Raw genomic sequence first — 23030 nt, 5'->3', positions numbered from 1 at the left:
AATCACTACATCCTTTCCCGAGCCTGTAGGCTTACTGTGTAAGGTCATTCACGTTCTGTATTCACTTTCCTCCCAACACCCAGGGTACTGTGAAGAGTGACACCTTTGCTCAAGACTAAAAAAACTTGCAATACCCACTCTGATTGGCCTTGGGGAATTGAACTGCAGTTCAAAGTACCTGGTAACCTTCACATCCCATCTGTTTTATTGTTCTTTCAAACTAATTCTAAATCATAATCATGAGGCTTCCAAACCTTAGTAATAATTAACTCCACTGTGTTGACTCAGAGGATCTTAACCTGTGTTGGGGTTTAATATAACTAATCTTTTAGGTCTGAGCTGTTGCTGTTAAACAGAGCAGTATTCTAGAGGCAATAGCTGTTATCAAGACTAATGGTAAAGATAAGTATTGTGTTTCAAGTTACAGGTATCATTGAAATAATTACAGTAATACATACAACATAGTAACAGATACTTCTGAAATATTTTATTGACACATTTAAAGGATGAGTATTGTAGTTTTTGAACTTTTAAAATTATTTTTACAAGAAAAATCAATAAAATGTGTTTTGTGTTTTTTCAAACATCACTCTACTAAAAGCAGGAGGTATAAAATATTGGTGGAATCACTTAACATGTCCTTATCTTGATGACTTGTATCAAAGCATCTATTTGTTCTGTTTCTTCATATCTCTCAATGCCTTTGTGTCCCCTGCTTTTTCTACCTACTCCTGCAATTACACTGTTGCATCGGCTTCTTGATTGGGAGACTTGATCACACTCTTGTTTTTTGTAAGCTCTTAAGTAGCAAAATTCACTGAGCATTGATAATTTTCAAACTTACTTCCTGATTTCTTCATTTTAATGGTAGTGTAATCCTCACTATGGTATCATCCTAAAAACAGAGTTCAAAGCTAGGTTCTTTTTTTTTCTTCAAAAATCTTCAAATCCTGGGACAGGCATTTATGTTTTTTGACATACATTTAATCTTTAGCTAGTATGTTTTGTTTCTGGGCATAGAAACTGTTCTAATATAATAAAAGTTGAGGTTAAGAGACATTTACAGAACCTTGGAATTTATCTGCATTGATTTATTATAAATGAGCAGTTGAAGTCTTAGTATATGCTTTCCTAACACTATTTTCTGACATTTGAAAAAACACATAGCAATTTGTTGCTATGTGAAAGTACTTACAAGTTTTTTTTTAAAAAAAAAAAAAAAAAGAAAAAAAGAAAGAAAAGAAAAGCAAACTCCAAAATTACTTTTGTTTTTTGCCAAGGCTGATCCTATTGTAAGTATTCATAGTTTTCTCTGTTCTACTCAACTTGGTTGTTAGTGACTTTTGGCTCTTCAGACTTGCTGGTGCAAGTAAGAATTTTACATGGTATGTTTCTGTATCTTGTCAGTGTATGTATGGAAGTGTTAAGAGTATGCTGCAATTTACACAATGATAATTATTTTTTTGTGATTGTTTCAGGTCCTAAATTATTGGATTATGCTTACCATCCCAGTTTAGAGCATAAATGTAAGAAGGATATTCTAATTGGCAGAATAAAGAACTCTGAAGATAAATCATGGAAAAAAATACGTCCAAGACCAACGAAGACGCAGTATGTGGGACCATATTATATATGCAAAGGTATGCATGATATTTGTAGTATGATGTTAATGCCTGTGCTCAAAGTAATATAGTTTACCTAGTTTACCGTTTTTACAGCGGTGTATAGAATGACTTCTTATTCTTGTTCATGGGAAGTAGGGAAAGAAGTTTACTTGGGTCATTCATATTTTCATAAAGGGAGTCAGAATTTGGCTGTTAATGTGATTATTTAGGAAATATGCACTGTACTTCTGTACTGTACTTCATCATAGGTAGTTTGCTTCTTACTGCAGCATTTTTCTATATCTACTTATGTTTCATTTTACAGTCCTCATTTCCTTTCTCTTCCTACTAAGTATGCCTACAGTACTGATTTGTACTGATTTGCCAGGTAGAGGCAAATGAATAATTCCCTTCCTATCTCTGATTCTCCTCTGAAAGTTTTTTGGTAGGCCTATGTGACCCTGTTTGGCCAGCCAGGAGGGGAGATGGAATGTAATGCTGGGAAGTGGGGCCTGCTCTCTGACTACTGCAGGTCTGTGAGCATGCACCTACCTTCTCATCAGGAGTTGCTGTATTCTGACACAGAGATCTTCTGGGCTGTAGGCATATGTAGCACAGTTTTTCACTTGCTTGTGCATTAAGGAAAGAACCACTCTGTGTTGTGTAGTTGTATAGGCTTGGAATATACTGTTGCTTTGGTTATAAAGGATTTCTGGGCTCTGAAGGGAAAAAAAAAAAACACCACCACCACCAAAAATAAAGACATTCTTGTTGGACTTTTGTAGTAACAGCCTCTGCTTGTTATGTAAGCTGACTGGTATATTAATTAACAACTATATCTAATATGTTTAAGAAAAGAGAATAGGTATTCTGGTTTCTCAGCACTGTTGGCTTAAAGAAGGATGGTTGATGGAGATGCACATCAGCCTTTTCTGAGGAGATTTAAATTTAAATCAAGTCATTCAGCTGACACATTCACAACAGATGCAGCAACAGATGTAGCTGCTTTATTAAAAGGTCTTAAATAGAGTTTGTAAAGATTTTATTAAGATGGACTTTTTCAACAGAAACTGTATGAAAGCAATGTCAAGTTCAATGTTACCATTTTAGATGTTGCTGCTGAAGAAGAGTGCCGATACCCAGGCCACTGCACGTTTGCATATTGCCAAGAGGAGATAGATGTATGGACACTGGAGCGCAAAGGAGCCTTTAGCAGAGAAGCTCTTTTTGGAGGAAATGGAAAGATCAATTTTACTGTATCTCGACTTCTTCAAGAGCATCATGGATTATTTATGTTCCTTTGTGAGGTGCTGCTTTATTCTAATGTTACAATAAAAATAGATAATAAAATTACCTATTATATGCTTTGGTTCATGACTAACCTGAAATACTGAACTGCATATTTGATGATAACCTGACTAGCTTTAGAGTTAGAGACTAGTTTAAGTCTCTGTTAGGTTCCCTAAAGTGAGATACATTTTTGAATGTATAAAATATATATTCTATAATTACTTGTTTTTGTATTTCAGAAATGTTTTGATCACAAGCCCAGAATAATAAGCAAAAGGAATAAGGATAATTCATCTTCTTGTTCTCACCCTGCTATGCATGACTTTGAAGATAACAAGTATGTCTGTTTAAATTTCAAATCAAAATCAAATGTTTCAGGACATTTTTTAATATTGATTTTTCATTTCTTAACTGTTGATTAATTTTTTTTCCTTGTTAATAGACCATTGTGCTTTGACAGTATTGGTAAGACAAAGTTATGTACAAGGATTGTCCCATATAACTGAACTGAAAGGGGACTACATCTTTATCAATACTTTCAGGAATAGTGGTATTGACCCTCTTGCTTGAACCTTATTGCCTTTAGTGTCACTTTGTTAATAGCTTATTTACCTGGTGAGCTGCATTGGTGCAATTACATATGTGGCATTAAATTAATATGGGATCCTAATGTCTTAAGCATGCTCTTTCTTCAGTGTGCTTTGCTTGTTTTGCTTTGGTTTGGACTAGTCAGTTAAGAACAGGTTTATCTTAAATATGGCATCTGAAATAGACCACATACTTTATTACAATTGGTAAAAAGTAGTGTACTGAAAGATCCTTTAATTATTATTTGAGAGCTAAGAGAGGCTTGTTAACATACTGTTAAATAAATTTCAGAGACTTAATAGACTTAAATTTTTATATGACAGATATCCCATTAGATAAAAATCTAACAGGAGCATTTTAATTGCTTTGTGCATATCCCACTTCCCTGTACTGAGGAAACACTGCAGATATAACAGCAAGGCTGTTATTGTGATGAAGTTAAATATGTCTTTGATGATGATCTGCAAAAGAATTAGTATGTTGTTGTAATTAGTGGAGAATTTATACTTCAAAGTGAGACATGATATGGTTTGCCTCTTGAAGAGAAAGATTGTATCTGATGATGCTTTGCAGAAGAAGGACTTTTAGATTTCCTAAGAATACTGATTTGTGATGTTTGTTTACTCAGCCTAGGAATGATACTTAAATGCCACTTCCTTTTGGAGAACATGTTTTCTGATTTTTGAGAATAAACCTACAGTCAATCTGTAGTGGTTGCAGGATAAAGATTAGGGGCACTGCTGGAGAAGTCTGGAAGAATATGTAAAATGGTGCAAGTAATGATAGTCTTTGAGGAGTAAATAGGGAAATACTGCAAATTCTTATACTGAAACTTACCATATCAAGAAGCAGTTTAAGAGAAAATTTCATCATTGTCAGCAAGAGCCAAGATGACAGGCTTTCTTTAAACATTAAAAAAAAAAAAAATCTTGAGTCTAATTCTGAAATCTCATTGAGCCTTTGGTAATACAGGAATTATAGAATAAGTTCCATATCCTGAGTTATTTCGGCTTCATGAAATAGATAAGAATTTTCTCTTCCAGCTTTAATTGTGGCCTGATTAAATTCTTCCCTGGGTACCTGTTATCTCATTTGACTTTGAACAAGGTGCACCTGTGTGTGTGTGCACGTGTGTGTGTGCACACGTATCCATATCTATGTTTGTACTGTGGAAAATGAAAGAAGAGCTCAAAGGTAGTTAGCATTTATAGTATTTTCTATTTAATATTCTAGAACTAGTAGGCTGTATCCAAAATATGTTTACAAATTCAGTTTTGATGGAAAAATACTGTAATGATGTACTGTGCTAGTTAGTTTACCATTTTACATTGTTGACTGCTTTAGGCTGGTCATTGCATCGAAATGTAAATATTGAATTGGAAGTATTTAACTTAAAACTAAATGAGACTTTTAGGGCTGTCAATGAGAACAATGTTATTTTGTGCTGGAATATAGAGCTCAGTCTGAAAGATGAGAATGGCTGTATAATATCCACACAACAGGATCCAGGATCATTAAGGGCATTGGAAAGTATATGCATCTTATTTGAAAATTCAGATTTATTAAAAACATGCAGATATCTAATAACTACTAACTTTGAGCATGATGAGTTTATTCTATACCTCATAATTTCTTTGGTGGTCAGCTTATAAACTGTATATGAACAGAAGGTATGGTTACTCTGTTGAGTAAAAAGCATTAAGAAAGTGTTTGAACAATCTCATGAGGAATGGTTACCTTGCATGTTTTTCCACACATGAACAAAGATATTTTAAGGAATCTTTAAAATATTAACTCCTTTGAAACAGGTGCCTTGTCCACATTTTGCGAGAAACTATGGTGAAATATTCCAAAATCCGCCCTTTTCAAGTTCGGTGTCAACTTGACCTGTGCAGACATGAGGTGCATTATGGCTGCTTACGAGAAGATAAATGCTTTTATGCTCACAGTCTGGTAGAGCTTAACGTCTGGATAATGCAAAATGAAACAGGTATAGCTGTGGTAACACACTCCCTTATTCTTCATTATAATCCTGCTGTTTCTTCCTTGTCTCAACTCTTCTCTGAAACTGGTAGCTTGCGATCAATAGACTGACTTTTGATCTGGAATCTTTCATATAGTGTGCCCAATAAGCAGGCACCTAACTATGGTACCTACCAGGTACTGAGTAAGGCTACTAGCTGTTTAAAATTAGTGAAGTTATAATAATAAAAAACTATCAGAACAGCTCATTATGATATGAAATTTTTCTTTAGAAGTAAGTCTTAAGCAGTTACAAAAATCATGTCTAACCAGATTTGTTTATTTTCAAACCTTCAAAGTTCAGAAGATCTGGATCCACTTATTTTTCATAGATCATTGAAATAAAACCTTGAAATAGTTTGTTTATACTTCTGGTTCCCTCAGTCTCCAGTGTGTGAATCCATGTCCCTTCCATAGTTAAACCTTTCTTTTAGTTCACTGCTATTTTGATATTCCCACATAGTGATATCAGAACAGAAATTCATCTAGTCTGGTACCCTGTCTCTTAAGAGCGTATGTTTGGTCAACCTATGTATTTTCCTGTGTCTGTTTACACAGGACTCTGTTTAGACTGCTTTTTCCTATTCTTGCTTGTTTTTTGTGGGTTTTCTTGGTTGGTTTCTTTGAGCATAGCTTTTATTATTATTATTATTATAGCTGATGTTTTTTGAACAAATACTTCTCTGTACTTGTTGGCCTTCCCTGCTCATGTGTTCAAAACTATCTATAATCTTTTTTTATGAATTTGAAGCAATTGGTGAATTATTAGTAGTAAATACTTTGTAGCAGCCATATCAGTTGCTCATTCCTCTTACCTTGCTCTGTATGAGAGCAGTATGAAGTAACCCTGTTGGATCACTGTGATACATGGAGGAAAAAAGAAATGTGGCAGTCTGAATGTGATACAGCATTTCTGGCATTTTTTTTTTTTCCTTTTTGCCTATGATATGTTCTTACTCGTGTCTGAAGAAACAGTTCCATGTTGCTTCTACTTTCTGTCTAGATAGTTGAACAGGAATATTAAGATAGGACATCACATGGCCCTGACAGCTTTGAGTAAGAAAGTCAGTTTGAGATATTACATCAACTGTTGCTTTGTTCTTTTCCTCTTCTGTTTCTCCAGGGCTGAGCCTTTAGAGGTATCTGTATGAAAGGAAAACTGTTACTTTCTGTCCTTCTCTGCTCCCTCTACAAAGCCAAGGATAGCAAATACTTATGCTATAATTTCTGGTTTAAAGTAAGAGTGGGGTTCTGCAGCAAATTTGATTCACCACAGAAGTTTGTCTTTTTATTTATTTATTTTTTAATTTTAGGATATGTGTATGCTGCCCTCACACTTACTCAAACTCAGTTAAGACTCTTTCAGTGAGACATCTCTTCTGGATCTAAGGTGGGGGAAGTAAAGGAATGCCACCTCAGGAGAGAAACGTTTTATCCAGCCTTCAAATCCAAACACAGAGGACAATCTGTATTGTGTAGAATTACAGCAGTAAATGTTAGCATATGTGAGAGCACTGTATAGATCAGATAGGAGGCTTTACCAAAGCAGTTGTTAAAACGAGTGGCTTTTCTGAAACAAGAACTAATTAACAAGACTTATTTGAGATCTTTGTAAAGAAGGTAGGGGCAATTTAGTACCTCATCATTGACTGGCATTTTGGATACTGCAGATAGGTTTGTTTTTTGTTTTTTTTTTCCTATGGAAATTTATTTAGGCCAGAATTTATGTAGGCTTTCTGATGAGATCCTCGTTAGAGGACTTGTATGTTATCTTTAAATAAATATTCAAAGCAAGATTGCAGTTTAAGTTATTTGAGCCACCTGTACTTTAAAAACTATTTCATGTTTGCTTTTTAATGAGATGAAAGGTGGGTATAGTATTTCAGTTTTGAAGGCCCTCCTAAGGTTCTTAAGTTGTGTGTGTTTTATATAAACTTATTTGTGTGTGTGTATGTGTGTTTAATGTGTGTTTTTATACACACATTATACACATTTATACATGTGTAATATGTAATAATATACAATGTGTGATATATAAAACATCTTGGAGCTTCACTAGCACTCCAGCATGGCTCAGATTTCAGAATAGTCATAATTGCTGAGGAACTCTTTCCCACTCCTTTGCAGGTATTTCACATGATACTATTGTTCAAGAATCAAAGAAGTACTGGCAGAACATGGAAGCAAATGCACATGGATCACAGGTATTTTCATTTTGCCAAGCAACTAATTCTGTAGCTACTTCGGTGATAATTCTCTTTCTGTCTGTATATAATGCACCTTATTTTAGAAATTATTTACTTTTAATGACTTTTTTCAAATTATCTTTTTCACTTTAACCTTTCTATACATTAATCATAGGCTTACTCTGTTTGTGCCAAAATGCCCGTTTAGCTTCTAAACAATTCCTGTTTTCCTTTGCTTATTCTGATATATGTAGAATATAAAACCTAATTATTTCATAGTCACTGCCACAGGGCATTAGTTATGTTTTCAGTATATGACTTTTTCTGATACTTGTTTAATTTATACATCATGTTCATATTGCCACAGCTTCTGGGTAAATTTACCTAAATTAGAAATAAGTTAAATAAAAATGTGTTCTTTAAGAAATGTCTACTTTTTAAGATTACAAACTGAACTATTACTAGATGGCATGTATTGTAACATCTGCTTCCAGACATGTGTTGTGACTCTTATCTTAGGGGTAATTCATGATTACATGTGGATTTCTTTGCAGACACAAAATACCTTTTGTTGTTGTTGTTGTGTTGTTTTGGTTTGGTTTTTCTTGGCTTAAGATCCTTGGGAACCAAATGAAACATGGATCACTTAATTTGAAGATGAAGTTTGTTTGTGGCCAGTGCTGGAGAAATGGTCAAGTTAATGAGCCAGACAGAAACAAAAAATACTGCAGTGCAAAAGCAAGACACCCGTAAGTAAGACTGAAAAATTAAAATTTTGTCTTTATTCAGCCACTTAAATCCTCTTTTGGAAAATTTTCTGTTACTGCCAAGGAAAGAGTCATAAGAGGAATTCAAAAAGCTTACTGAAGCAGAACACAGTAAATCTTATTAACATTTTAATAACTGATCATAAGAAGCACTTCAGTGACAATTTAGGTATTTTTAATTATCAATTATGGTAGAGTTTTGCATAAAATGTAGCTAAATCTCAAATAGATGGTGAATTCTTTGTGAAGATAACTTCCTGGGCTTCCCTGGTCCTGCTTCTATTTACACGGTGTATCTTTTGTCAGAAGTATTTTCTTGTGTTGAATGCATCCATTTCTATCTAGGTGGACCAAAGATCGCCGTGTGGTGCTAGTGATGTCTAATGAGCGGAAAAAGTGGATGACCATTCGTCCTCTTCCCACAAAGAAACAAGTGCCTCTGCAGTTTGATGTATGTTTACCTAAACATACACATGTACACAAAAGTGGGGTTATCTGGAAAATACTAATAACTGGGCTGGTTTGACAAATGCTGCAAAAACTCCCATGGGAATTTATGGGAATATTCTAAGGCTGAGTTTCTGAAGAAGCTATTAGCAAAGGACTGAGTTCATGTTTTATTACTGAAGTCCTTTATTATCAGTGGAGCTTAATCACTTCAAGTGATTAACTTGTATACAATTTAGTTAAATTATTTACAGCAGACATTGCAGAAATAGTTTCAACGTATCTGTGGCCTGGTAATTAGATAAGAGGCAAAAAATATTTGTGGTACTTGCTTCCAACAGTTTAGCCATAAACTAACTTTAGCCATAAACTACAAGACTTGAGGCTTGAGTTTTTGGTTTTTTTTTTTAATAGGCACTATTTTATATAATACAAATGTCTGATGGGGAAGCACTAGGCAAGTAATTTTCTACCATCACCCATTTTACTTTATTGATAAAGAATATTTTTTAAATTCGTGTTCTAGTTGTGCAATCATATTGCTTCAGGCAAGAAATGTCAGTATGATGGAAACTGCTCATTTGCTCACAGTCCTGAGGAGAGAGAGATGTGGACCTATATGAAGGAGAATAGCAGTAAGTAGAAGAATAAACACATTAAAGGCATGCTGTGAATCTAACTGTTCTATTTTTTCTTCTTGCTTTTCAATACCTTTTTAATCAATTTTCTTTCACTGCATTCTGTAGCAAACCTTGAAAGGCAGGCACTTCTTTTTGATCTGAATAAGGCCAGACTGGGTAATCAAAACTAGCACTAAATAAAAATAGCTTCATAACAATAAAATAGTTTGCATTGATTTGGAGGGAGGGTCTTTTAAGTAGTATGTGGAGGTATCCATCAAAATTGTTTGATATTTATACTTCTTGCTGCCATGTGTATACATTAAAATTCTCTTGTCAACATATGGGGGCTATTTGCAGAAAACCTCTCTCCCGTGTATTTACTGTAAATGACTGTTTACTGTCTGTTGTTGATTTGTTATCCCATCAGGGAGTTGCTGGGGAGAAGTAATGAAAAATCAGAAATAATAAATGCGGTAAATTATAGTGGCATGGCCTGCAAGAAAGCAGTCTGAATTTAACAAAAATTGTAGCACACTTAATATTTACACTAGTCCTTAGAAATTCAGATGTTAGTACATAGTGGCACAGATGTCATCTATACTTTGGGTGTTCACAAACATATAATATCTTACTTTCCCCTAGATAGCCAGAAATGAGTCTTGGTAAGTAGCCAGGGATTCACATTGCCATTAGCTATTGTCTCTATACTGTGCAACTCTCTGCAGTATGGCCTGCCTTTTATTCTGAAAATAATTGACGACTGAATTATACTTGCAAACTCAGTCATTTATCTAGTATTCTCAGACTCTTGCCTTAATTGCTAATTACTTATTTTAGCTTCTGCTCTCATTAGTTCAAGACTTGGAGCAGTTGTATGACATATGGCTAAAAAGTCAAAAACCAGAAAAAGGAGATGATACAGCCACTCAGGCAAACAAAGAAAATGGGAAGCAAATTCATATGCCAACTGACTATGCTGAAGTTACAGTAAGTAACATAAGTATAATTCTAAATTCTTTTCCTTATCAGTCAGTAACATACACTGATGTCCTTACTCTCTTGGTGCTCCCTTTTGATCATAGGTAGCTACACTACATGCAAGCTTTAATAACTGTTACTGTAATGCAGTTCTAAATCCTCTGAAACCACTGGAGCTCATAAACTTCAGCTGATTGTTTCAATAATATACTTGATTAGCTAAACAACAACTTACGGGCCAGCATAAAGAAAGCATGTAAAATGTATTAAGGAGCAGTTCTGTGCTTGTGCTATTAAATTCTCAATGTTTTGTTTTAAAACTCCATATAAAACAGGTGGATTTTCACTGCTGGATGTGTGGAAAGAACTGTAATAGTGAGAAACAATGGCAGGGTCACATTTCTTCTGAAAAGCATAAAGAGAAGGTTTTCCACACTGAGGATGATCAAAACTGCTGGCAGTATCGCTTTCCAACTGGATATTTTAGCATTTGTGATAGGTATGTAGTTTCATGTGATAGATATGTAGTTTTAAAGACGATAACAATGCTGTTATGCTGGGAAATGAGAGTTCATAATGTAAATAACTACTGCAGTTATTATTTTTGTCACCTACTATGTCTTACTCTGCATGCCTCTTCTAACAAGAAATGAAGTAATTAATAGTGTTTTAGCATGTACTATTTAGAACTCAAGGAGTAATAAGCTGCTTAATTGTGGAACCCAAATGAATAGGCTGTGTGATGTTAGTACAGGTTCCTGGGTTTACTGCAGCTGGGTGAAACATCTAAAAAAGGATGGTACTGTTATTAAAAGTTTACGAAGCATCTGCATGTTAATTATCTGTGGAATACAAGAACAGCACATAGTTGGACAGTGTTACTGGAGCTTTAAGGCAGATAGGAATTTTGTTTGATTTTTGAATACCTTATAGATTTTGAGAGATTGTACAGCACATAAAGCAAGTTATTTTTTATTTGCAGTCTTTGCATGGAAGTTTATATGCCCTCTTTTTACTAAATTTTTAGTAACGTTAAATGTACTAGGTGTTTTGAATATTAACAAATCTCAGATACGCAGTAGAAAGTGAATACAAACTGGTACACTTATCACTTAATACGAGAATTTGGGGATAAATTAGATGCATTACACTTGAAGAATTTAAAAACAAATTTAATGAAATATTTTTGTTAAGAAGCCCAAATAACTAATTTCCCGTCTTTAGCTTAGTGAATTAAATTTTAAGGTATTAATTTAACTGATTAAAGCAAATAATTTGACCGGATAAAAGGTGTCAAGCATAAGTGACCGTAAAATAGAAACATGAAGAACAGAAAGACAAACGCCATCTTTTGTCCTTTGCCTATGCTTTTCTCTCAGAGCTGTTAAGTGTTATCAAAATGCTAAACAGAGTATGATATTACTTAAAAAGTAAGTATTATTCCAGTTACCTTTCTGTGTCTTTAATATTTCGGTGATTTGAAAAATATGACCAGTAGGAAATACGTAGATGGAACTGTTGTCAGGATAATTCTGTAAGAACACTATCTGAAATCTGTTTTAACAGATATATGGCTGGTACTTGTACTGAAGGAAACAACTGTAAATTTGCCCATGGAAATGCCGAGCTCCATGAATGGGAAGAGCGAAGACAGGTTTTAAGAATGAAACTCAGCAAAGCAAGAAAAGACCACTTGATTGCTCCCAGTGATAATGACTTTGGAAAATATAGTTTTTTGTTTAAAGATTTAAACTAATACTGAGAAGGCACATACATGTTACCAGCTGGAAGCATAAACCAGAAAATTTGATAATAATCAAAAGCATGTGACAGAAAAGCTGCAGGTTTTCTGCTTTTATTGGCATATATTGTTCCTCCTGGACAGAAAAATATAGTAGATTTAGGGGGATTGAGCAGACCTGTCTGTGCTCTCATGAAACAGAATGGTGATTAAAAAGAATCTTAAGTATTACATGCTTATTCACCTTCTGTTGGGCAGAAAGTTAAGAAATAGAAGGGGGGAAGAGAGGTTATAATGTCTAGGAAGCCCCCCTAGTATCAGTCCTTCAGCTGAAAAACTTTAAGGTATTAAGGTATTAAAAACAGAGTGTCTTGGGCTAAGAAGAAAATGATGGATGAAAATTCTTCAGATGTTTTAATGGAGATGATTTGTTTAAAACAAAGTTTGCTACTTTATCTATATGTAGGTTGCTAAAAAGGATTTTCTTATTAAAGATTTTAAGCAAAATAACCATTTAACTGCAATATATGTTGAATGGGTATTTTTTTTCTCTATTTGTATGTTTCAATATAATTTACTGAAAAAGGATCTTGGGAGAAAAAAAGTAATTTTTGAAAATCAAGTAGTTAAAATTCTGTTTCTTGGTCTTTGCTGTTTAAATGATGATTTTGAAAGATTACACTTGTATGTCAGTATTGTGTATCGTATGGACTAACGTTGCCTGTAATAAAGAGAACTTTACATAAAGCTGTTTTCTGCATGTAGCCTCCTAGGACTGAGATCTTGTAAGAAGCCACCGCGAGCCACCGTGATCTGCCTCTTCGGAAAAGCTCGAGCACCTCCAGCGCAGCACCTCAGCTCCTGGGGTGGATGCGTCCTCTGTCCCTCGCTCCTTGGACTGATCGCGGCGCTGAAGGGAGCGAGGGGAACGGCCGCTGCCTGGCGGGGAGCGCGCGCGCGGGAACGCGCTGGCGGCGCCTCGCGCCCTCGGGCGGCAGCTCCTCACCTCGCGGCTCCCGCGCGCCGCGGAGCCGCACAGCGCCGCGCCGCGCCGCGGCCCTCCCTGCCCCTCCCGCCCTGCCCGCCTGCGCCTGCGCGCGGGGCGGGACGTGGCGGCGGCGGGTTGGCGGCGCGGCGCGGCGCGGCCCCGCCCGGCGGCGGCGGCAGGGCGACGTGTGCGCGCGCCAGCGGCCCGCGGCCCTGCCTCCCGGCCCTGCCCGCCCGGGCCGCCGGGGATGCCGCTATGCGGAGGCCCCGGCCCCGCCGCTGCTGCCCGGCCGCGGCCCCGCGCGGCCCACATGGCGCGGCGCCCCGAGCTGCTGTGCGGCGCTGCCATCGTGCTGGGCTGCGCCTTCCTCGTGGCCCTCAAAGTCACCTGCAGGTAGCGGCGGCGCCGCCGCGGGCCGAGGCGCGGGCGGGCGGGCGGCTCTTCCCCGGGGCGGCGGCGGCCGGGCCCGGCGGGGAGCGGAGCGGAGCGGGGCCGGGCGGTGCGGCCGGGCCCGGCCTGCGGGGGCTCCGCCAGCCGGGCGGCAGGCGCCGGGGCGCTCGTGCCTGCGCCGCGGGGTCTTGGGCCGCGGCCCGCGGGGCGGCGCCGCTGCGGGCGCCGAGGGGCTGAGCGGGTCCCGCGGGCGCAGCGGCGGCGGCTGCGTGCGGAGCCCGGACGGCGCCTGCGTGGCGCGGAGCGCGGGCGGCTCGGGCGGCCTGTCCGTGCTTCCGTCGCGGCCGGCGGCCGCCCCGGCAGGGCGGGGGGCCCCTGGGCTCTGATTGCCCCGCGTCCCCCAGGCTCTCGCCGGCTTTTTAGGCTGAGAAACGCTTGTCCCAGAAGGAACGGTTCTGAAAAAGACCCGCCCGCCCCTCTCGCTCGTGCTGCCCGGATCGAGACGGCTCCTGAGTGTGTTTCAGCGCGCTGTGCTGCGGGCAGCGCCCCTGTTCCGGCCGCCTGCCGCGGGTGGGAGTGCGAAGCTCTCGCCTCGCGGGGGAGCGTGGAGGACTTCGGCACTTCCTCAGCTCAGAGTTAACTGTCCGTTTCTAAGAAGCATAATTACGCGGCTATTTTCTTCTGTGCTTGGTATTTGTATGTTTTCTTCCTGCTCTCCTCTATTTAAACTGTACATAACTTGCATTTTATTGCACACTGTGCTTGGAAGCTCACAAATGACTCTGGGAATCTGCTTTTTCTCCCTCTGTAATCTTAAGGAAATTCCATTAAAGAGTTTTCGATGTTCAGACTATAGTTAAATAGACAAGCTGCAAGCTAAGATCAGAAAAGTGTTTCTCGTTAAGCTGCTGTCAGAAACAGAAAGTACAAGTATTCAAATTATTTGTGCAATTTAGGGGATTGCTAATTGTACATATTAACAATGACTATCATACGTACTTTCTCATCATGCATCATTAGTATGATTTGAAAGCAAAATCTCAGCACTAGAGTACAATTACTACCACTAAACTTACTTACAAACATAATATCTTAGCCTTCAGGACCAGTGGATAAGAAGTGCTAAAGGGGAAAATCCCTGCACCACAGGGCAATTCTTTAGTAGGGATTGAGATATTGCAAGTATACAGCAGCTTAAATATCTAAAGGGAGTCTGATCTACCTGATATGGCACTATACAAATGTCACTTTGAGACAACCCCACTCTAAGGACCTGGCAGTCGAACAACCTGATCTTACTGGCGGTTGTATGTCCTTTCCTTCAATACAAGGTTATTCTGTTGAAATGAGTTTAAATTTTGTAGGATATATGCAGCATGTAAAAAAAAAACAAAAAAACAAAAACAAAAAAAACCTCGATGTTTTAATAAATGCTGTGTAATTCTTATATTTGTATGTTCATTTATCATGTTATCCTCGTTTCATTCATGTATAACTTGGTGAGGTTTAGCCTACTTGGTTTTCAAGATTAAGACAGTTCTAACAGTGAAAGAATTTATGGTAAGGAAAGGTATGAACGGCAATTCACGAATAGTCTGTGAGTAGCCACATTGGTATTTAACATTCCACACTGGATACAACAAGGAGTCTATTCTCTGTATAAAACTGAGAATTACATAAAAATACTCCATTGTATATTCGGTATTGCAAATGGAGGTAATACTAAGAAAATCAGTTTAAGAAGCTGATAGCCATGGGTTTATTCTGTGGAGTGTTTTATAATTACTGAAGGGTTTTTTCATATTTGAGAATAGCCATGTATTTCTTACTCACCTGTGTCATGATACATCTGTCCACTCAGTACAACTTTTGAACTCTCTGTCCACTTTCAGTTAATTTGGTAGAGGAAGCAGAGGTTCTGAACTTACTTAGGTTGTTGGTTTTCATTAAACCAGTTGAAGAGGAGAGATTCAAATTAATGTCTCCTAGGAGGTAGGTTTCCGTGTGAGCTCAGCCTTTACCTGTTGTATTTGGCTTTTGGTGGCTAATCAACGTGTGTGTGCTGACTGCTGAGTTGGTGTTTGTGCAGTTTCAGCGACCCATAACACATCTGTAGTTGCGTCCTGCCCAGCTGGAAGCTAGAAAACATGGGAGGAAGCTAGCAGTTTGGGTAAGAGTGGTGCACTAGATTGGGGAAGGAGGTGGGTTGCTGATTGGGGGAGCAAGAAGGACCAAAGGCAGAGATCCATAGGAGAAACTAGATTTCTGGCTGTGGATGAAAAAACAAATCCATTTTGTGAGTAGTGCAATTAATGAAGTGTAAACATAAGAAACCAATTAATATTTAAAAAATTCTGGGTTTTGGACTTAAAGTTTTTTTCTTGCATGTGAATTAAGAATTTCCATAGCTTTTAGAAAATATGTTGGGGATAGTTCTTGGATGTTTAGCTTTAAGCATATGCTTAGTGACCTGGAAATGAATAAAGAGTTGTGGCTTTTGTGGGTTTGTTTCATAAAAACACAAGTACTTCTTACAAACCTGAATATAGTGGCAATATTAGAATGTTGCTTAATGTATGAGTTTGACAGTGTTCGGAGCATAATAATTTTGTCCAACTTACTAAAATTGTAACATAAAAAGAAGCAAAGTTATTATTTTTTTTCCTTAGCTTTTTATTGTAATGTAATCTAAAGGAATGCATACACTTCCCTAAAACTTTCTGTCACATGAGATACCATGGCAAAATTAAGTCATGCAGTGGTGCAGTCCAGTTTTTAATCTAATTTACACTATTAAATATAGTCTGACTATAGTGAATACGGCTGGAGGAATATTTTGGATTTAAGAGAATATAAAACAGAATATGATCATTCACTTGCCTTTGAGGCAGGCTGTGCCATAAACACTTCTGAGAATATACTGGGGATGGTGTGTATCTGGATTATATGATTACTGTTTGCTGACTTGATAGAAAGCAGAGTTTTCTGTGCATTTGGCTTAAATTCTTGGTGTTATTGCACAAACCTGTTTCTCTTAAGAAAACAAACCTGTCATAAAGTCATATTGTATTGTCTTTAAGTCAAGATTCTTTATTTGTTGATACTGTCTTTACACTGAAGAAGAAACCTGCCTGAACAAAGTTCATAGTCTCTGCTCTGATCACTGATATCAGTAAGCTAACACATATTTGCGTACTGCTAAAAGTCATTAGTAAAATACAATTTTTTTCTTTGTGATACAAATAAAAGAATAGAAATGTAGAATATTTTAAAGCAAAGCATAAGGCACAGTAGTAGTCTCTGTTTACATTATGTAAACACATCACAAAACTTTATGACCAGCATCTCTTCTCTTATCAGGATGCTGTTACCTAAAATACAAGTGTTAAAAGAGGATGAGGCCAGGGAAGAAATCCAAAGAAATCACTCTTCCTGGTAATTTTATGCTCTATAGCAACCTGCAATAAGAGTGTGAGCTAACGTACCCATAAACATAATGCATGGTATGATAGTGTGACTTCTTAAAACTTGTTAAGGGTGATCTTTAGATTTCTATGATATTTCATGTAACTAACTCAGATAATGTAAATTATAGTCTTTTGCATCAATTCTTAAAGTTTTATTATTGCATGACTTTTGCTAGGATTAATAAATTAGGACTTTGGACACACTTTTTTTTTTAAACTACTATTATGCAGTCTCAATAAGCCTTTTTTATTTCCTTCCTGCAGCCGAGCAAAAGATGTAACAATGCCAGCAAAGCTTCCGGTGAATTTCTTCTCTACAAGATCTCCAGTCATTGATCTTTTTCGGGGACAGTTAGATTATGCAGATCACCTTCGTCAGGATTCGGAAATTGCGCTGTATTTCTTCTATGCACCGTGGTGTGGCCAGTCCATTGCAGCAAGAGAAGAAATAGAGCATGTGGCCAGCAGATTGTCAGACCAGGTAATTCTAGAGACTGTTTGATTAAAAAAAAAAAAAGATAGCTTTTTAATCTTCATCAAAGAGTAATTTCTGCCTTCCCACAGGAGCCAGTAGGACCTGAATGCTCACAGTTTAGTGTAGTTCAGCCAGCCATCTTAATTGCAAAATTACATACAAAGTGATAAAATAATCGTAGAAGACCTGTGATTCTTGCTTGGCTGCTCCTGGATGGGGAACTCCAGAAGTTTATCCTATAAAGTATTCTCAGAATTATTCATGTGCCTTTGGGCAGAAATGGCAGGGAGTTTTCTCCACTACCAGGATTCTTGGAGACGATGGTCGTGATGTTGAGGCCTTGCAGCCATTATGTTGCTGCCTAACAGTTAGTTACCTCTGAACACTTCACAGATTGAGCTGTCTGGAAACTGCTCTTTGGACTTTGCTCTGTGGAGTGAGTCATCAATAGGGGTTATGACCAGGTTAGTAAATTTGGAGGATTTAGGTTAGGAAGTTAAAAACTAAATGGAAAGAAAAGTGACCAAAAGGATTACTGTTGCAGAAAAGGGGGAGCACATGTGGAATACTGTGTTGAAAAGGCATTGAAAATAGCAGATAGAATGGATTGGAAGATAGATAAAGTTATGGTAATGCACTTTGTTAAGGTGAGAACATCTGTCTGTTCTACAGGTGCTATTTATGGCTGTTAATTGCTGGTGGAACCAAGGGAAATGCAGGAAACAGAAGCATTTCTTTTATTTTCCCGTAATACACTTATACCATCGGAGGTAAGAGTTTTATAAACATGATCTGGGTTTTATGTTGTCACTTTGATAAACAGAGGTACTGTCTAAAATGGTGCGTATTGAAAATACTGCGTCTGTAGCTATAATGAATAGTTACAAGGGAGGAGATTCTAAGCGAAGCTCATCATGTAGACTACTTACATATCAGAAAAGGTTGTAAATGTCAGTTAAATGACATGCTGCGCAGTTCTTCATCCATAAGGAAAACTTTGTTGCCTATGCATCTCCTGGAAGTTTTGCCTCAAATGAAATTTAAAGAGGTCAGATTTACATTTTTAGTTTAGTTTTCTGCTTGCTGTAGACAGACTATATCAACTGGTCCCAACTTAAGGCAGCAGTAAAGTATGTGCTTATGGGCTATTGAAGTTAGTGGAATTTAAATTCATATTTAAATGTAATTGTGTGCTGAGAAGTTTTTTATAAATCTGGACTTCTCCTTTTTTATAATCCAAATGTTGCAATATCACTGTATAATGTTGTATATAATACCACTTTTATTTTTAGTATTTGTGTGTATTACCTCTTTTGTTCTTTTTGTGAAGTAGAAAGTAGGAGGTCATGTTTTCTAATCCTAGGTACAGAAGAACTAGTTGCTGTGTAGACTCTGACTTGCATTTCTGCTTGCGTACCATAGTCTCGCACTGCAGCTCCCTTCCATTAGCAAAGGCTGATTTTGTTTGTTTAGGAGATTATATATTGAGGAGGAACCATCCTGATCTCTGTTAGCTCAACTTTGAATAGACATGGATTGCATTGGCATAATTCAAACTGTAATTAAAAAAAAAAAAAGCTAGATCAGTGCAGGATCCCGCTTCGATGTACGTAGACTTAAAATTATTTTATACTGAGATACCATGCATTAGATTGATATGTTTGGGTACTAGCAGTAACCAATTGGAATATTCTTAAACAGAGTTACATCAAAAGGAAATACAAATTCATACTGATACTTTGTAAACTTCCCCCAGAGAGCAATGCACCCCTCATTTTTGAGACACTGAACCTCTAATGATGTATACTATGCATGCTGTATGTTGGAGCAGTACATGTTACTGTGAAGACAAAGATTTGTAATAAAACAATGTAGGAAGTAATGTAATTAAGAATGAGTATATATAAATCTTTTTTTTTAAATTACTTCCGATTTTTGATAAATTTCTTCGGTGGGAATGGACTGATTCCTTATGCTGTTAGTGTTTAGTTTATTTTGGAGTGTGATGCTCTGACAAGCCTGATGCCTGATAACAGTGAATCGATACAGGACTTCAGGGTTATGAAGGGCAAGCTCTGGAGATCGTAGCCGCAAGGCCCCCTCCAGCTTCAGCACTACCTGGCATGGTGTGAGTGCTTGTCAGATGGCTGAAGGAGAAGGTGTAGGCCTGCTCAGCCTCTCCATCAGCAGTGCGACTGGACTCTTCTCTGCTTAATTGAATGCTACTTATAAAAATCTATTTAAAAATCTGTCAAAATTAAAAATTGTGACACTTTTCCACTCCACATTTTTAAGTCTCTACCCTCAGGTGTATAGACAAAGCAGAAAGATAGGTGTATGGTTATGTAACTCATACCTGCCTTTCACCAACTTCTTTAACGGGGCTTGGAGGTGGTCTCCTTCCCTGGATCCCCACCAGCACGTTGTGCGTACGCGTAGACCTGCGTTAGAGCCGCAGCTCCCCTCTCCAGTATAGCAGCTCCTGCAAAGGAACACAGAGAGCACTCTCAGTTCCCGGGCACCGAGCGTGCTGTCTGTGTCACTCTCGTCTCTGCCACCCCCAGGAGGGACTCTCTCTCTTGTTAACTTAAGTCTTAATGGTTTTTTGTTTTGTCTTGTTTGGTACTAGTTTTGGACCAATTGAATACAAAGGCCCTATGAGTGCTGTTTATATTGAAAAGTTTGTTCGCCGGGTGATGACACCACTACTCTACATCTCGTCTCGATCAAAATTACTAGATTTCCTCTCAAATTATGAGGTACTTGTCTCTCTTGTCTAGCTTTACCGCTGTGGTTCAGAAAGAGTTTGACTTGTTTCACAGTTTAATTTGAGCTGCTCCAAGATCGATTTTCAGAATCTTGAAATCAGTGCCCTGCAAATTTTGTTAAAATTATAAAAATATGAAATGATAGATTTGTAGTACTGGTACCTTATGTAGTGTCTGTCATGGTCTAGTGATGTTATTGATTTGCAGTACATTAGTATGTAGAGCCAACAATCAAAATTTACCTCCCCAGAATGTTACATGTGGAGATGTGAAAAGAGAAATCCCTTTTCCTGAAAAGCTTGCAGTCTCAGTTGGAAAGGCAGTTGAGAAATATGTAATAATTGCTTTAATTTTTAAAGGAATATTAAATCTTTCCATTAAGTGAAAAAGTCTGTTAAATAAAAAACAAATGTGAAATCAATTGAAGTATTGCCTTCCAACTTCTTTATATCATGTAATTTCATGATTTCACTCCACTGGTGTGTTGTGTTTTACCAGTTTTCATACTCTTGTGTACAGAGAGGCCAAAACTGGTAACAACACTAGTGGATTAATAACTTTAAATAAAATGAATTTGCAGCAGAACTATTTGTAACTCATTTATAGCTGTACATTCCTTTAGTGCACAATGGGGAAATACAATGTTTCTAAACCCTAAGCTATTACAGCAGAAGAGAAAACATGAACAACAAATTGTAGTAATGCCCAAAACACAGTAGGGCCTTTTCCGTGTTTCCAAATGAGACGTGGTTCCTTTTTGAGTTGGTGTTGCGTTCTCAGGACAAATCCTGCTGCAGGAGAGAGCACAACTTGTATTGTTAAATGAAAGCAATTGCCATGAGTAGTTGCTATGCTCTTCACAGTTTAGTTTATCCCTCAGCAGCTATTTGTTGGTTTAGTTTTCCAGTGTTTTAAGCAGAGATTTTGAGTCAGGAGTGGTGAGTTCTGCTCCTTTCTCTGATACTTTCTGTAATTACGAGCAGTTCTGTTGTCTTTCCTCTGCTTCAGTTTAGTCATTCTGAAACTTTGTTGTTTTTTTTTAACCTCCTTCAGAAATTTAAAATCAGCCATGCTTGGTTTTCAGTTTTTGTGAATTGTCTTTTGGTTGTCTCCCAGAGTAAAGATTAAGCATACTGTCATTAAGCTTAAACTTACAATAGGATATGCACTTCCATTGGAAAAAGACTAAGATAAAAGACAAATTTCTGAAGAAAGCCCGAAAATCAAATTTTCATTTTGAAATACTGTTTAGCAGTTGAACAGCTATTTATATTTCCAGTGTGCAGTCAAACATCCCCCCCCTTTCCTCTGCTTCAAAACTCCATGGCTTTGAGAAGACCCCAATCTGTATTTTATATTTGGCATTTGTTGGTTCTTTCTGTGAACTGGACTAAGAATTGAGTCTGATCTGTTTGCCCCCCCTCCCCCCCCAATTTAAGGTTGATGTTATTTCCCAGTCCGTGGCACTAGGTGCTCAGCCTCTTGCCTTTATAAAATAAAGAGGAGACGGAGGAGGGCATACAAAAATAACAGGCACCTCATGCAGTCAGATCCAGCAGGGAACAGGACAAGCCACACATTAATGGAGAAGGGCATCGGATAGCACGTGTCCAGGTGAGTGCAGTACGGAAAGCAAACACTGACTAATCAGAAGCTGTGAGAACTAAGAAATCAGAGAATTGTGTACAAAGGTGGAGAGGGAAACATAGCCATAAAGGAAAAATTAGTTTTCAAACAGAAATAACAGAAATAAACATATTGTTGTTTCCTTATTTTAAAGTTAGAAATGAAAATGTTTTCACTGTTGTTTATGTAAGTCAAGGGATGTTATGCACTTCCTAGGAAAAGGTATCCAGGACGTTATTGCTGTGCTTAAGAAGTAAAAAAGTTTGAGAAATCTTACTATGTTTTGGAGTAGGTTACAGGCAATGCATGTATGATACAAACAAATGGCTATTGCAACAGCTTATTTTCCTCTTTAGTTTCTTGCTTTGATTTTCATCTTTTGTACACCAAAATTGTTAATTTTGGCAGGCAGGAAGAGAGGGAAAACTGTTAGTGGTTGATCATTAGGCATTTTGACCATTGTCTGTTTCTTTGTGATTTCTTCATTGAAAAGCATGACTTTGAAGCTTAGAATATTTTATGAAAGATAAGTCATCAGCAGCATCTGATTTTCAGTCCTGTGTTCTACTAGAGAAGAACTTATGCAGACTCAGGTTAGGGGTGTTTACATTTGATTTGGAAAATGTGAGCTGAAATGAACCTTTCTATAGCTGATTGCAGCCTGCCCTAGGCAGTGCTTGTTCTCTGCCTCAACTGTTTTATTTACTTTGGTATTTAGGGTCTCCCACGTTAAGGAGTAGGTTGCAGTGTAGCTTGCTGTCAGTGGTTCTTGGGAGGCAATCTTGGTCCTTGTTCCTCTGCTTTTCTGTCCAGGGATAGCATTACATGTTATCTGGTGTATGAAGTAACTTTTAAAATTATCAGTAGGTGAATGATTCATATGCAAGGTCGCAAGTGGAGCAGAACTTCTGCTGGTCTGGGTTTTCACACTTAGCCTTCCTGAGCACCTCTCTTGTTTCAAGGGTATCTTACTGTTGCTTGTCAGTTTACTTCTACCAATGGCCAGGACTTCAAGGCCATAGTTGTCTTTTTTCATCTGACCTGTGAAGCTTTTCGCATTTAAATCTTGT

The 23030-nt window shown here is 37.9% G+C and overlaps 2 protein-coding genes across 6 annotated transcripts in view; both read left to right on the top strand.

Moving 5' to 3' along the window:
* ZC3H7A (zinc finger CCCH-type containing 7A) overlaps positions 1 to 13006 on the top strand; it is a 29480-nt gene extending 16474 nt beyond the window's left edge. For 2 of the 3 annotated variants that reach the window (XM_062588476.1, XM_062588475.1), the window contains exons 13-23: positions 1479 to 1640; positions 2715 to 2911; positions 3134 to 3231; positions 5291 to 5472; positions 7632 to 7708; positions 8306 to 8439; positions 8803 to 8908; positions 9431 to 9539; positions 10381 to 10514; positions 10841 to 11004; positions 12072 to 13006. In XM_062588476.1, the coding sequence (XP_062444460.1) occupies positions 1479 to 1640; positions 2715 to 2911; positions 3134 to 3231; positions 5291 to 5472; positions 7632 to 7708; positions 8306 to 8439; positions 8803 to 8908; positions 9431 to 9539; positions 10381 to 10514; positions 10841 to 11004; positions 12072 to 12261 (1553 nt within the window). In that variant the 3' untranslated portion in view covers positions 12262 to 13006. Of the gene's footprint in view, positions 1 to 1478; positions 1641 to 2714; positions 2912 to 3133; positions 3232 to 5290; positions 5473 to 7631; positions 7709 to 8305; positions 8440 to 8802; positions 8909 to 9430; positions 9540 to 10364; positions 10515 to 10840; positions 11005 to 12071 lie in introns of those variants that run through there. The other variant, XM_062588477.1, reaches the window with a different exon arrangement.
* Positions 13007 to 13481: 475 nt separating this feature from the next.
* TXNDC11 (thioredoxin domain containing 11) overlaps positions 13482 to 23030 on the top strand; it is a 34545-nt gene continuing 24996 nt past the window's right edge. Inside the window, exons 1-5 of one of the 3 annotated variants that reach the window (XM_062588614.1) lie at positions 13509 to 13627; positions 16985 to 17059; positions 17356 to 17572; positions 18239 to 18336; positions 20196 to 20325. In XM_062588614.1, the coding sequence (XP_062444598.1) occupies positions 13545 to 13627; positions 16985 to 17059; positions 17356 to 17572; positions 18239 to 18336; positions 20196 to 20325 (603 nt within the window). In that variant the 5' untranslated portion in view covers positions 13509 to 13544. Of the gene's footprint in view, positions 13628 to 16984; positions 17060 to 17355; positions 17573 to 18238; positions 18337 to 20195; positions 20326 to 23030 lie in introns of those variants that run through there. The other 2 variants (XM_062588616.1, XM_062588617.1) reach the window with 2 other exon arrangements.

Source organism: Rhea pennata, chromosome 15 (assembly GCF_028389875.1).
Source record: "Rhea pennata isolate bPtePen1 chromosome 15, bPtePen1.pri, whole genome shotgun sequence".
Classification (NCBI taxonomy): Eukaryota; Metazoa; Chordata; class Aves; order Rheiformes; family Rheidae; genus Rhea; species Rhea pennata.
This window is presented reverse-complemented; position numbering and strand designations above follow the sequence as displayed.